The sequence below is a fragment of the Clavelina lepadiformis genome, chromosome 3, assembly GCF_947623445.1.
Source record: "Clavelina lepadiformis chromosome 3, kaClaLepa1.1, whole genome shotgun sequence".
Classification (NCBI taxonomy): domain Eukaryota; kingdom Metazoa; phylum Chordata; class Ascidiacea; order Aplousobranchia; family Clavelinidae; genus Clavelina; species Clavelina lepadiformis.
The window spans coordinates 10,476,751-10,491,734 of NC_135242.1; the positions used below are offsets into that span (position 1 = coordinate 10,476,751).

Below are 14,984 nucleotides of genomic sequence, written 5' to 3' on the forward strand. Positions count from 1 at the left end.
TTTTTCGGTACTATATGCTTCAGACTTGTTTGCATTACCCAATTACACGATCTATTGTTCAGTATAGATTTGTATCTCGAACTCATTTCTTAGGTTTAAAGTTGGACAACGGAATTAAACGTTGGCAACTTGAAGTCGTTTTAAAATTTTTCCTGTATGGAGTGGCTGAACACTGTAAATTGTATTGTTCAGGCGTTACTGTAGGCTAAATTTCAAAGGGGTGAAAGGGGCTATTCCCCCACCCCCATTTTCTGTGTCTATAGGCTTCTACATCTGGTGGCGGTGTCTTAAAACCAACAATTTGTAGTTCTCTTGATCTCGTGAAATATTTGTCCCCCCCCCCAAATTTTTTCCGGCTACGTCATTGGCTGTGATTGGTTTTCCAGTAAAGCTATTTACTCAGGAATGGAGTGTGAAAAACCAATTACCATGCTATGCCCATCAAAGTTTAAAATCACTCGGGCATGGCCTAATTTGGGCGTTGTCTTCTCGTGTTATGATTGAAAGGTAAATGACAAGCGTTCATCATCAGTTAGTGGAACGTCAGAATAACGTTTTTTCATATAATGTAGAATGTGTATCTGAAAATAGTAGGATGTAACTATTTATTCCATGTTTAAATAACTTAAAACCTAAAATATTAAAGTAAAAAACTTTCATAACATTACATTAAACGTATTGTTTTACACTGGAACAAGCAATTGTTGTTTTTTATCAAGCAAGTTTGCCATTTCAAAATTATTTTAAGTTGTATGAAATAACATGTTACATTCTACCATTGTCAAAATTTTGGGCGCGCATTTACCACCTTCAACTGGTTACGAGCTATCTCTAAAATCCGGATCCTCTTTTTAGCTTACATAAAGAGCAGTAGGGGTAGCAGCAGTAGCAGCAGGGCAGTAGCTTATTGTCACAGTTTATTTTCTTTAGCCTGGTGTAGCGTATTTCACTGTATGGTTCAGGTTTGTTACTACAAGCTTAGGCCTGTAGGCTATTTCAGGCAGAAAGGTTAACAGAGTTACAGATGATAACAAATAGCCTACTTATAGCATGTTTTCGATACCCGGTGGTGCCATACCGTTGTAATGCTCTTGGGCAAGGCAAAGGGCTTGGGTAAGCATTTGATTTTGATAATTTAGTAGTAAGAAAATTTTTGTAATAACTGTAATGTAAATAACTGTAAATTTCCTACGTTATAAAATATTTTTGTACTTAGTAGGCTAGGCTATAACAGTTTATACGAAGCTGTTTCTTTACAGGCGTTTTCTGTAGAAAGTTATTGGAAAAGCTTAGAAAATTACGTTGAAAGAAAAGCCATCCACCTGTGCCATCACATGTATAGTAAACAACCCTAATCATTAGGTTTCCTTCAGCTGCAAAGACTGGCAGGTGATGCAGAATTATATATTTTTGGTCCACATGAAATTTATATTATTGACAATATTGAGTTAATTTTGATATATACTGTGCATGCCAAAAAGTGTTGCTTCAGTGGTGGATTGGCTTAGCACCAACAGGTTCAAACAATGCGGACTTATTGCAAATGTCCATGTGTTACTACTTTTGTAATGTTTTTGGGTAAGGCATTAATAACTTTTACTCTTCTGGTCCCGGTGAGCAGTGTCAGGGTTGGTCAATACGTTATAAAAATCAATAAACAAATAAGAATTGAGTTTTTGTGGAAAACTGCGGAGAGTGGAGGAATCATTGCCAAGTCCGAGTCTTCCACAAACGAAACGATTAACGACGCTCCTCAGGCCGAGAAGAAAGATTCTGATACCTTATCAAAAAGCTTAAATAATAATTACATGACACTACTGTTTTAAAAGCTATGTTGTTTAGTTTTATATTTGTAATCACTGTAGACTCAGAATGGACAAAAAAAGGCTACTGAAGTTATTAGACAACAATTAGAAAAGGAAGAATCAGAATGGGAATATGGTCTACTAAAACAGGTATTAGGACCAATACTGTCTTTCAACAAGAAGCAATTAGTTTAATGAAAGGTGTTTGCGTTAGTGGAATCATTGAAAAGTTATCATTATTAGGACAAATGCCTTTTGTTTGTGTTTGAAAGAAACTATGATAAGGTGTTTTAGATTTTGATGCTTTTGTAAGAGATTACAGTTGTAGATCATGTTTAGAGGCTGCAACATGGTTATTGATATGATGGTAAATTATGCAGATTGAGGAAGAATTCAGAAACGTTTATATACTTGATTACAATGCGATTGAAGAGGCTTGCGTAACCGTACTAACCACACTTGACCACAAATGTAACAGCAATGTTGAGCGGCAATGCCATGAGACTGAGGTGAGCAATCTGAGCATTCATCCAGCAATTAACAAAAAGCAAAGTTGGTTGTTTGTGTATAGTTTATTGCTTTGTTGAATAATAATGTGTTCAGATCTTGAGACATTTAATATATCTTGAGGGAAAAATAGATTCATTATAAATAGTGTAACAACCTAAAAAAATTTTCGACATAGGTTCCATCATCAGAGAAAGAACTTCATCTCTTTTTGAGGTCACAAAAACAACTTCGGCCGAGCCACGAAACAAATCTTTTTGATGGAATGCAGACTGTTAATGTGAGTTGTAGCTGCTTTATTTAACTGGTGGTTTCACAGAACAATTTGTATACATTGACATTTTTTGTTTTAATTTTTGAAGGCATGTTGGATTAGTTTAAACTCCAGAAAGAAAACACCGCCAAGTTTGCTTGTTTCTTAAAACGAAACCGGAACCATGAAAACATTCATTGTTGCTGATTCAATCCACATCAGATGTAACAATAATGATTTGAGGGTGGTGTTAGACTATTTAATGCAACTTATGGGTTGCTATTTTGCTTGGCAGTTGCAATACCCAAAGGCTTACCCTATTTTGTTTTTTTTTGCTATCTCATCTGGTCTGTCTGGTTATCACAAGTCATCCAAATACATCTTCTTTGAAAAGCAATAAGAACATGGAACATTATGAGCAATAATTGGACCCTAAATTTGTTGCAGCAAATTTACCTACGGGCGCCGGAAGAGGGAGGGCGAAGGGGCTATTGAGCCCTTGCCTTTTTGCTTCATCACCAAGGGGCACAGGGGACATTTTATGCAGATTTAAAAATAAAACAACAGCATCGAACCAGATTATTTAATTTGCATCTTGCGTTCTTTCCAAGCAATTTTCTGAGCGCATTAAGTCATTTTTAGGTTATTGTTTAAGCGTGTTGGAAATGTAAGATATTGGCTAGTAAGTTCAGTTTATTTGACACCTAAAATATTTGACTTGATGTTGAGTGACTCGTCGCTAAAGTGTCTCTACTTATCTTGTGTGCATGTATTTTCTTTTAAAGATATATGAATAAGTGTAAAGACATTTACGTTGGAAAGAGCAATGATATATATATCTTCTGTAATAAAACGCCAGGAGTCCGAGACGGCTCAAATTGCAACCAAAATGTCATGCAAAACGTGCCCTTTTTTAGAATTTTGCCCCTGCCAAAAATAATTCTGGCGCCCGTGATTGTACCTGCCTTGTTTCTGTTGCGCTGCTGTAATAAAAGCTATTTTGGAAATTTTGACTGCTAAGTGACTATACGCATCAGATAATAAACACCTTGTTAGTAAACACGTACAACATTTAAACAAAAAACAGAATAAACATGTAACCATTTTAGGTGTTTCTTTTCCGCCTCACTTTTCGTGTTTAATTAAAGTGCTTAACAAAATAACAGTGTGGATTTAACCGAAATTTCCACCAATTAGTATTATGTACATTTGACAATGATGTAAAACAAAAAAACATAAAATCACTAAAAAAGCGGGCAAACACTACAAAATTATGATTGTTGACGAATGAAAACTTATGGGATTCGTACATATGGTGAAGCACAACTTTATTGGGAGTTAATAAATGAAATTGCACAATTCTCTATTATTGTATCTGCCGTGACGAAGCTCACCCGAATGAATTTGCAAAACGTTGGTTCATTAAAGAATTCATTCACCAGCTGAGCACCTTTTGTTATTGTAATTATGCCTGGTGGCAAACATAGTGTATTGCATTGACCATGTTAGATCAACTATGGTGCATGTGTAACATTAGTTTCGTAAACGACTTAGGAAGCAGGCGTTACGATGTCAACATATTCAATGGTTAAAAGTAATATTTTAAAGGGTCTCTTGTACTTTTGCAATCCAACTTGAAAACCTGAAAGGCAAGCAGTTATAAAGTAATACAAAAGAAAAAATGACGCAATGATTTCTCAATATTCGATCCTGATGTGATAGTGCAAAAGTGAAAGATACATATTTTAAATATTTTCTAAAACTTTACTATAAGCGTAAGTATAAAAACACGCAGTATAAAACCGAACCCTTCCAAAAAACCGTTTTGTTGTCAAACATTTGGGAGAGGGCAAAGGCTCCTTACCCCTCCTGCTACGTCCCTGTTCTAATATATAGTCATTCGTTTAACTTACAGATTATACAGTAGATCAGCTTAACTTTTCTCGTAACAAACCGATTTGAACGTGCTGTCAATGATACTTAAGTTGTACTATTACTTTATCAGTTTTTAAAAGAAGTTTAGACATCATTCCCCACCGGAAGTTAAAATGTCAATTCATTTGAAATAACTTGGAAGTAGGCTGCCGTAGAAGTCACTAATGCCAGCAAACACGATTGTAATTAGCAACTATTGACGTTTTAATTTCACGCGTCAAACATTTCAGAAATGTTTTCATTTTGAATTGGTTTTTGTTTTTCGAAAAAAATGCAAGACTCTTAGCTATTGTGAAGTCGTTGATGCTTAAACTACCATTCCTAGAAAAAATATCTCTGTTCGCTTGATTTTGTCAAGCCAACAAAACATTGTCTGCCACAAGGTGGTTGCTGGCTAGACTCAGGTTACCAATAAAGAGCGCGATAATTTCATTGAGTTGAGATGGACAAACTTCTCTTTTGTGTTAGTCCACTACCTTTCGCCATAGTATTATGGTATCTGGCACAACCGAGACGCTTTGGCCACTCCTCTTCACAAGCTCACATGAGTGACCAACTTCGTAAATGTTCCATTTTATTCTACCGCATGGTGGTGGCAACACAAACCAACTCGGAAACGTTGGCTATCGTCCTGACAACCTCATTTCTGCACGGCGCAATCGAGACATTTTAGCCACGCGGATTTCAAGATAATTGTAAAACTGAAATGAAAAAAGTTCCCCAGTATTTTGAGGGTTGCAACCGAGACATTTTAGCTATACGACTTTTAAGAAGACAGTATTTCCACCGTAGAAACGTGACTAAAGGTTTTTTAAGTAATTTAATAAATCAAATTACAATAAAAAATAGAACATAGAACACAAAAGATTAGTGGAAAATTGTTGTTACGCGAAGCCTTATGAGTTTATAATGTTTACAAGATCATTTAAAAAAAACAATAACACGAGTATATATCAAAATAATCAAAAGGCAACATTGATGTGGCGTTCTCGTCACAAAAACATGTTTTCAAATGTCTGAAAAATCAGTTGTTCAATAGATAATAATCCTGAAATAAAATCAAAATATTGTGGCGTTTTCTAAGGAGCTTGCATTTTCCAAAACATGCCAAAAGAAACAAATGAGATTAACAAGAATACTGACCCACATTTTTAAAACTACAAATTTTTAGAAGATTATTTCAACCTTTCATATAACTTATACGGTGAATCAACTAACATTTTTATAGACGTTTGTTCAACAAAAGCTGTCACAATCAACTCGCACCTTGTTTTAAATTAACTAAATTTGTTTTAAAGAATTTTTTTCTGAATTTATTATTTAATTAAGTTATAAATTAACATTTAAAGTTTCGTACGTTTTATCTTACATCTTGCTTTACCGTGGTTGTCCAAGATGGGACAAACCGCAGTTATTCTGTAATATTGGTATTTCCTAATACTTAGCTAATCAGAATTGTGCGCAGATATTTTGTTTACTTTATGTTTAGTTTGTTTTGAAAAACATCGTAAGCTCTATGGTACTCTATAGTGGACATAAGGTTTCATAGACGGTTTCCTAAGTGTGATTCATAGGACGTCTCGGGCAAAGAGGTGAATAATATCATAGATCGCCAAAAGGTATAGTCTACTACAGTCTCTCTTCAATTAGATAAAAAGACATCAGTTTTAAGCTTGTCGTTAGTTTTTGCTGTTTTAATTTGTTTCTAACCTATAGTCTACAATCTTTTAAATTGCAGGATATTGTAGGCTGTATGTAAAGAAACGATTTGTTTTTGCCTTGGAATAGATCTTTGATAGCAGTATTGGAGATTTAGATGACCAGCACGTACTGTATATATTAACATCCGTGCAATCGTGTTTTCTGGTTTGAAGCTTATTACAATGTATATTTCAAATTTCGGAAAAGCAGCCATGACCTAATTTATGTATGTTAAATACAGTATAAACAACACAATTGAGTGCGCTAGTTTTTCAAGTCACTGGACACCCTATTAACATGGCTTTTACTCTCTTACTTCCAGTTACCGGTATTTATAAACTGATCTACGCTCACTTCTGTTAAATATTTATTTTACCGAAGTACAAATAAATAGTAGACCTGCAGACATGTGAGCAATTTTTTGAATGCTTAGCTATATCAGCAATATGTTTCATTTGGTCATGGCTTTCACTATAGTATCGAAAAACTGCTAAAAAAGATATTTCATACGAAATGGTTTATTTATTCGATCATGTTATTGGAACTGGTATGATTATAACTAAAACACGGTATCTTTTTTCTTTTAAATAAATTTGTTTACGGTTTACCTTTCACAATAACAGTTTATGCTTCTACAGGCAGAATGATTGAAGAAGAAATCGCGTAGGTCATTTATATAGTTAAACGTCGTGTATGCATCTCAAAACTATAGTGTTAGTTGCTGTTTATTTTAACCCACAACGATAAAAGTAACGGCAGCGTCCCGCCAACAAAAAACATGGCACAGTGCCCGAAGACAGGCGAAAAAGGTTCTGAAGAATACAATATGTCGTTATCTGTTGGTGGCCCAGATCGACGAACATCGCCTAGTTCGTCGCGTAATTTGCTCTTAAATACTTCAAGTGCAATAAAAAAAGGTAACGTTTTAAAAGAACAGACTAACTACCAGTTAATTGACGAACTTTGGCTACAACAAAAAAATTGTTCAGCAACACAAGATTTACAAAATCAGAAAGTAGCAGCGACTTCGCAGCAAAGTAAGTTCTGTGATCTTTATTTGGAAAACTACGTCCCGAACCATTCACTTGAAAAACATCGTAAAGGAGTCGTTGGATCTAACGTGATGGGTGTCAGTCATATTCCTCACCATTCGAACAAATTTGTGTCACCCGAGTTAACAGAGTCGCTTAACTGCAGGTCAACCAACTTGGCGCCCATGCGAATTTCCAAAACGTATGGTGCTCAACATTACGTTGCGGATATCAGTTATTCAGGCTTAAATATGTGTGGAGGTGACAGCCCGTTTGTGACTGCGATGAGTCACACGCAAGAGTCTCTCGAATGGAACGTTGCCGATATAGCTCCTCAGAGTCGACCAGTTTGCAGTGAAGGAAAGTATGAAGTTCAGCGGCAACAAATGATTAAAGATTCTTATTCAGAAGAGATTAATGACAAACACGCCGCTGACATGAGTGTGCGAGAAATCTTAAAATCAGCAACAGCACACGATATTAACCAACATGGTGTTAGCGGGAGTGCATTTAATCAAGCTGCTGACAAGTCGAAAGGACATTTACCGATTGAACAAAGAACTGTAATGAATCGCAATCCAAAACCTTTAATGAGCGGGGATAGTAGTAAAGATGTGTTTAACACGCCCGAAACTATTCGTGGAAAAGAACAAATATGCAATGCGAACAACTACAAGCATGACACATGGGGACATTTTGAGACGCCAGGTTTGATTGAGCACCATGTTCAACCTCAAGTAGTCCAGTCACAAAGCTATATATCGACGTATTCTTCAAACAGCCGTCAATCTACTCTTCCATCGAACTCTACTTCATCCTACGATTTAAATACGTCGTTACTAAAGGACCACAGTTTAAGAGTTAAACAGGAGCCACAGCCAATGCAACAAGCTCACCTACCAATAATGTGGGATAAACGTGCATTTGACCGGGAGCAGTATTATTTAAAGCCCCCTCCGGTGGATTTGGAAGATGTAAGTGTAAAGCAGCCTGTTTTTAATTATACAGTACTACGTAAATCATTTCCAATACTTAAAACTCCAACCGAAACCTTAGATTTTATTCTAACACCATTAAATATAATGATTAGTTCTAGTGATTACTGTTGTCCGCAGTGCTTCTGGAGGCAACACTGGCCTTATTGTACGTAGGGTTATAGGGAAGTACCTTCATAAGCTTTAAGCCGATATCAGGAATCGTATACGATAGGTACAGTAGTTGCTGACGCTTAATTATTGTCGGGAACGCGCCAAGTTTCCTGTTTAGGTCGGGAATTGTCTTCCTGCAGTTGCATGAACCTGTGTCTCTTAAAATTATGTGGTATGTATCAGTATTGTTGAAATGTTCAGTATGAAAAAAGTTATGTTTGCTACTGGGCACTATATCATATAGGGTTGACAATCTTTCAGGTCACTTGGGTGTATTTTCGAGCGTCGCTTTGTATGAGTAAACACTTTACACAACTTTTCTCCTTACTGTTAAAGTCTTTACACTTTTACAGTTTTCGTGGCGTGCCTTCGAGTGATGACTCACAGGACAACCAACTTTTACAAAACAACTATAGCACACAGCCAAATAGCCGTGATATCGATTACGTATTTATTTCCAACAATTTTCACCATAGATATAAATTTTATGTGCAATATCAAAACGTTGCAATCTTTGCACACAGACTAATACCGACCGATGCTCAATGCTTTTACTCCAATACTTTGGTTATTTCACATTGTTATGGTTTTAAACTGGTTTTCTGAAGTCAAATATGATCGTATTTGGGTTTGTTGGGCGTTCTAACCTGCAATCGTTATTGCACCATGGTATTGAACATTTTGGTATCTTGCGCGTTTTATGCTCTCAGGGCTTTGCCTCGTTTTCTCGTCCGTTAATCACAAGTTTCAATTGTGCGATAACAACGATTAACACCATATTTTTGCTCCTCATAACTACTGCCGAAAAATAAACTATGCAATATAACGTATACAATCATTCTAAAGCACAGTAACACTGTGTTAATTGCTCTGTATGTTTGTTGTTTCGCAGCTTTCTGATGACGAACGAGAACGAATGCGGGTAAAACGAGAACGAAATAGGGTAGCTGCAGCCAAATGTCGTAATCGACGACGAGAGTTATTAGAAAGACTCGAAAAAGTAAGTTTGTGCATTATTTCTACATTTTTGCCTAGTTTTTATCTAATACGCACACTGGCTGTTGGGCGAGTCAAACAAGGAAATGACGTCACTTTTGTGAGACAGAAAAGAGTACTACTTAAAATGTGGCCGCTATACGATTATAGGAAACCAGTAAATTAGATAGATAACAATACAAAACGATTCTTTTAAAAGTACTAACTAAGAAGTTATGATCATGATCACGATCATTTATGTATGTGATTCAAACTACCATATAAGAAATTCTTGGCCTACTATACTTAAACGGAAATGATGTCCTAAACCCACAAACTTTTATTTGTTTATGTTACAACTTTGCGTTTATAAAATTAAATCCTTAAAAGCGTATCAGCTTACTAGGCCACCTTACGCGTAATTATACGTTCAGACATAAACTCAAAAAATGGCCTGTGTGTGTCGATCAAACACTTAAAAATATCACAATTTAATTGAAATGTTTGTAAAAACGGCTTGGTGTAAGTTTTGATCAAACTGTGTTGTGTAAAATTTGGAGCCTGTAAGGATAAATTCGTCATGGACAAAACAGTTGTATGCATTTTTTTAAAGTGATGACAATTGGAAACATATTTCATGTAATTTCCTATCTCTCTTTGAAATATAAGTATAAATGAAGTGTATATGAATAACTTTGTTTGTTGTTCAATCAGTTCGGCCAAGTATTCGTACTACTTCATGCATTAAGACATTAGTAATTAGTAAAAAATCTTCGGAAACATTATTTCCCACAGGCTTTTGATATTTTCTGCATTTTAATTGTAAGTGCTATTTTACTTTAAACATATACAGGAGTGGGGAACAAAATTTACCAATAAAATAGATTGCAAAGACAATAGTAAAATATTTGTTTCGACCTTGAATATTAACAATGTATTGTTTTTTCAAAAAAAAAATTATAGTGTGTTTTGATTAATCAAATATAAAACAAGTTGATTTTAAATCAAAGAAGAGTTGTCAGTAAATACACTGAACAAAGAATTTTTCAATAATATGTTACGGTTAAACACTTGTTGCCGAAAATACATTGCAAATATGATGCTAATAACACTAAAATGAAGATGGTAACGATTATGATATCATATTGTGATATCAGCCAATCGCATGCTTGATAATGATACCGTGTTTACTCGGCTACAAGAAACGGATTCTATTTTTTTGCGGCCTATCTAAAAAAAATTAATTGATAGCTTTAGCATTGCGGTAAAGCAGTTTTCTGTCAATCAGTGTGAACTTTTTTCCTTATACAGTATTTGCACTTATTTACACAGTGGGTGATACCCAAAATTATACTGGTGCGCCAAATATCGTTAGTATAGTTGCTTTGTTATAAAATTTTGTATTTTATAACCACTGATTTGTTGACTTTTTGTTTGTGGCACCCTGAAAAATGGACGCCAGCCAAAACGCGATTGTTTGCCTCACAACGGTATAATGCTTACTGGCCTAAAGGTTTTCTCCAAACAAAGTGATTTTAGCGGTATTGCTTTAAATAGAATGGTTTGATTTTTCATAGTCTCCAAAATGACACAGCCTACATTGCTTAAAACTCAAGCTTTACAGAAACTCTGCGCGGGTCGCATACTATTGTTCAGCGGTCTGGATATGGTCCAGAGACCGCAGTTTATCCACCCCTGAAGAATAACCACAACTATATCTTGCGCTACCGTAGTGTCTACCTTTTCGTTTTTCGTTTCGTTTGTTTAGTGACTTTGACAAAATTTCACAAAGAGTTTTATATACAGTATAGTATAGTACTTTATACCATACTGTATATAAATTTATTTATTGGTACTTTAGAAGACATATTTGAACCTGGTACACTTGAGTGTATTGGTACTTTAGAAAACTATAAAATTACTATCTATTATACTCAAGTTATTCAGTGCAATTTTGCTTTTTTGATAATAATTCTCATACCTTGATAAAATAAACAAAAAACGATTCGTTTCCAACTAAATTTTTGCCAGGCAACGTGCCATCAAAAATTGAGAAAAGACGTCAAACACAAACTTATACGGTATAAAGTCGGTGTTACACAGCCTATATCATAATGTTTGCAAACTTCTTTTAGTTCAGTTGTAATCCTCTATATTGTCTATACTCTATAATATAGAGTCTATACTAAATCGAAATGCGGTTTTGAAAGTGTCATATTTTTTATGTCAGCATGCAGAGGCGTAGCTTGAGCGTCCGTGGACAGAGGCAGTTTTAGCGGCCCGATTTGTCAAGATAAATGAGAAAACGAACACCGAAAGTGCGAACAGTAAACGAGTGATTTTTGCTTAATTTCATCGTTCGGCCATCCAGACCAAAATGAGCGGAGCGCGAAAATGTAGGGTGTTACGCTTCAAATAAAATATATTTTAATATTTACATATACAATAGCTGACAATTTATAGTGTACATTTTTAAAACGCCGTTTAGAACTGCTTTGTTACGCCGTATACACCAATTTTGAAATTTCGTATAACCCACCTTTATGTTTTCCTTGGTCATAGCCGACAAATAATTGTAGTCAAGGAAATGCGATGAACGAAACAGACTAAAAATGTTTAAAATGTCAATGGCCCCAAAAGTGTTTAGCCTAGGTGAAGGGGCATGGCCAAATGCCCCTTCGATACGCTAGTGCGAGCAGCATTACGCAACCTGACGATTTTCACTGACCAACTTCGTCAAACGTGAACCGAAATAACAAAAGCAACTCATAAAAAGAGTTTGAGTCAATCTCCATATGGATTGTAATCGGAGAAAAATATCAAGCAAAAATGAACATTTAAATCTTGACTTAAAATAAATATCTAGCAAAAGAAGATGATCTGTAAGACAAGAACGGCACAAGTTCCAAAAGATTCTTTTGAAAACAATTTTATTCTATAAAACCCTTTCTCGTCACTAGAGGGCGCTCTTGTGATAGATAGTGCAATAAGATTCATTCATCCGGTCATTGTCAAGATCAAATTCAGTGCAACGAAACTACATTATTTAAAATTATTCTAAATTTTGCGTCTTCATCACTAGAGGGCGAACTGATAAACTCCTCCAGTAATCCATCCACTTGATGAAGGATCTAGTCCATACGCTGTAATGTACAAAATTACTAAGCCATCCACACAAAAATAAACGTTTTAAAAATATTTAACTGTTTTTCGTCTTCCGCCACTAGAGGGCGATATGATAAAAATGACCATCCGGGATCAACTTGATTTGATAGAGCACGTCAATGTGCTCACCACCTCCAAGTTTTGAGTCCGAAGTTGCACACAATATAAAGATATGGCTTGTCGTAAAATTTTAAGTTTTTTGCCAGTGGAGGGCGAGGTGCATCACTGAGCTGGAAATTCTTGCCTGAGGCGATAGATCGTGTTCATCCGCTTCTATGTGCATAGTTTAATGTCACACATGCTAAAACAAACGTTTTAAAATTTTTGAAATCTTCGATTCGACGATTTAGTTTTTCTACACCAGAGAGCGTAGTGTTAAGATTTTTCTTAAGTTAAGAAGTTACATCTCGTCAGGTAGGTCCTATGTCCAAATTTCAAAGTGATACATGAACTAAGTTCAAAGTTATTAAAAAATTCATGTTTTTGTCACTAGATGACGATAGAACATACGGGCACACCCGAGCGACGAATTTTGTCCAAGATTTCGAATTTCGACCAATTCCTACCAAGTTTCAATATCATAGAACAAACGTACAGGGCGTAATCGTCCGTTATAATTAATAATAATAACAAGAGATTGAGTCAATCTCCAAATGGATCGAAATCGGAGAAAAATATCAAGCATAAAAAACATTTCAATCTTCATCTGAAATAAAGTTGGTGCCCAAAGGAAGGGTATGCGACAAGAAAAGTACGCATCCCAAGAGATCGTGTCGAAAACCCTCTCTCGCCACTGGAAGACGTTCTTATCATAAACGGTGCAATAAGACTCATACATCTGGTCATTGACAAGAGGGCGATAGAATAAACGGGCACACCCGTACGACAAACTCGACCTTGACAGCTTTGTACCTATTTTCAATACCATAGAACAAACGTACAGCGTGTAATCGTCCGTCATAACCAATAACGATAACAATAATAATAATAGTCTGAAAAGCAAAAGCAACATGTATCAAAATCATAGATTCCGATCCATAATGTCATCATAATCAACAAGAATCTTCAAATTTACTTTTATGATGTTATCTGGAAGGCACCTAAAACTGCTATTATAGGTATATTAGAGAATTATACTTCGTTGCCTCCAACACATTTGCACCGCATAATTTGATGTAAGTTTAGACAGTTTCATTTTTAAAGATTTGTAAGTCTTGCAATATTTAAAATCAACAATTGTATCAAGCTACGGTAATTATTATATATGACAAAGTTATTGGGCTGCTTAATTTGTTCGTGTTAATTAACAGGAAGCCGAGCAATTGGAGCGTGAGCAAGAAGTTCTGAGAGATAATGTGAAACGGCTTCAGGCGCAAAAAAGGAAATTGGGTAGTATGCTCGATAAGCACGAACCAGCCTGTGCTAACAAACTTGAAGACAATGTTCAAACTACATTCGAAGCTGACTCAGATGCTACTGAACAAAATATTGGTGATCAGGCTGATTAATTTACCAAAAACAATGTAACAGCTGCACACCGACAACAGCCTGTACGCCTGCTAATCACTAAACTAAATACAAGCTAAGTTCTAAAATATATTTTGTCCTAAAATGGGCTATACCAACTGGCAATTAGCAGCTCAATTTTGGTGGCAGTAATGATTAAACTGTGTAAGTGTGTTTAGATGTATCACAGTATAGTATTGCCATATTGCATTACCAAATGGTAAAATATAAAAGCAGTATAGAACTACCATAATATAATCAATAGCATCATATATCAATGACAGAATTTGTTAATTTCCCCGAAGTTGTCCCCGAAGCATAAGAACCGCCTGATTTTGCCCTTGGGTTAATGACATGGTAAATTTCTGCTTTAATTTATATTTAATTTATGGCATAAGATATTAGCATTGATTGATACTGCATATTCCATAGTTTCAGGCAATGTTACGAAATTAGATTTATGCTTTTTTGCGGAATTGCTTTGGTTTGTAGTATTTGCTTCCTAAAACACATGAATGTTGTCGAAATAATTACGTGTTTCGTTTGTTTAGTTTACCTTTGATGTAACGCAGCTTTCCAATCACAATTACATTTTGTTTTACTTTTTTTATTGCAAAGAAAGCAAGAAATATTCGTATTTTATTGGCAGTCAACACTTTTGTGACAGCATTGCGTTTACTCGTAGCCTATTGGCCAGGATGCATTAATAAAAGTGAAGTTTTGTTTAAAAATTTTATTAAAAGACAGTGTGGAGGGGAAAATATAAAAGCCAAATCATAAATTTTCGGACTTGTAATCCAATACTAGTTTTCGAAGTTGTAAAAACATTCTTTCTTGTTTCACAAGTAACCCCGCTCTGACAAAGTGTTTTTGCCAGAAGGTGACTTGTCCCTTTCTGCGCGTGTATAAAATTTTTTCAAGCGGTTGCCTTCCTATTTTCAGACTTGTGACGTGTATG

At 35.5% G+C, this 14,984-nt stretch overlaps 1 protein-coding gene and 1 long non-coding RNA gene across 2 annotated transcripts; both read left to right on the forward strand.

Annotated features, from left to right (window-relative positions):
• Nucleotides 1-791: 791 nt before the first annotated feature.
• Nucleotides 792-3,572, forward strand: LOC143450556 (uncharacterized). Its single transcript, XR_013114724.1, has 6 exons — nucleotides 792-1,113; nucleotides 1,260-1,389; nucleotides 1,866-1,955; nucleotides 2,145-2,314; nucleotides 2,491-2,592; nucleotides 2,675-3,572. It is a non-coding gene; the product is annotated as an uncharacterized LOC143450556 (long non-coding RNA).
• A 2,656-nt stretch (nucleotides 3,573-6,228) lies between these two features.
• On the forward strand, nucleotides 6,229-14,757 carry LOC143449367 (uncharacterized). The gene is made up of 3 exons (XM_076949536.1): nucleotides 6,229-8,206; nucleotides 9,273-9,380; nucleotides 13,831-14,757. The coding sequence occupies exons 1-3, from the start codon at nucleotides 6,980-6,982 to the stop codon at nucleotides 14,026-14,028; spliced, it is 1,533 nt and encodes a 510-aa protein (XP_076805651.1). The 5' UTR covers nucleotides 6,229-6,979; the 3' UTR covers nucleotides 14,029-14,757.
• The last annotated feature ends 227 nt before the right edge of the window (nucleotides 14,758-14,984 follow it).

What these genes read in the sequence shown, in the direction of transcription:
- LOC143449367 (XM_076949536.1), top strand. Translation starts at nt 6,980, where the DNA reads ATGGCACAGTGCCCGAAGACAGGCGAAAAAGGTTCTGAAGAATACAAT. An exon ending in CTCCGGTGGATTTGGAAGAT is followed by an intron (nt 8,207 to 9,272) that starts GTAAGTGTAAAG and finishes GTTGTTTCGCAG; the next exon opens with CTTTCTGATGACGAACGAGA. An exon ending in TATTAGAAAGACTCGAAAAA is followed by an intron (nt 9,381 to 13,830) that starts GTAAGTTTGTGC and finishes GTTAATTAACAG; the next exon opens with GAAGCCGAGCAATTGGAGCG.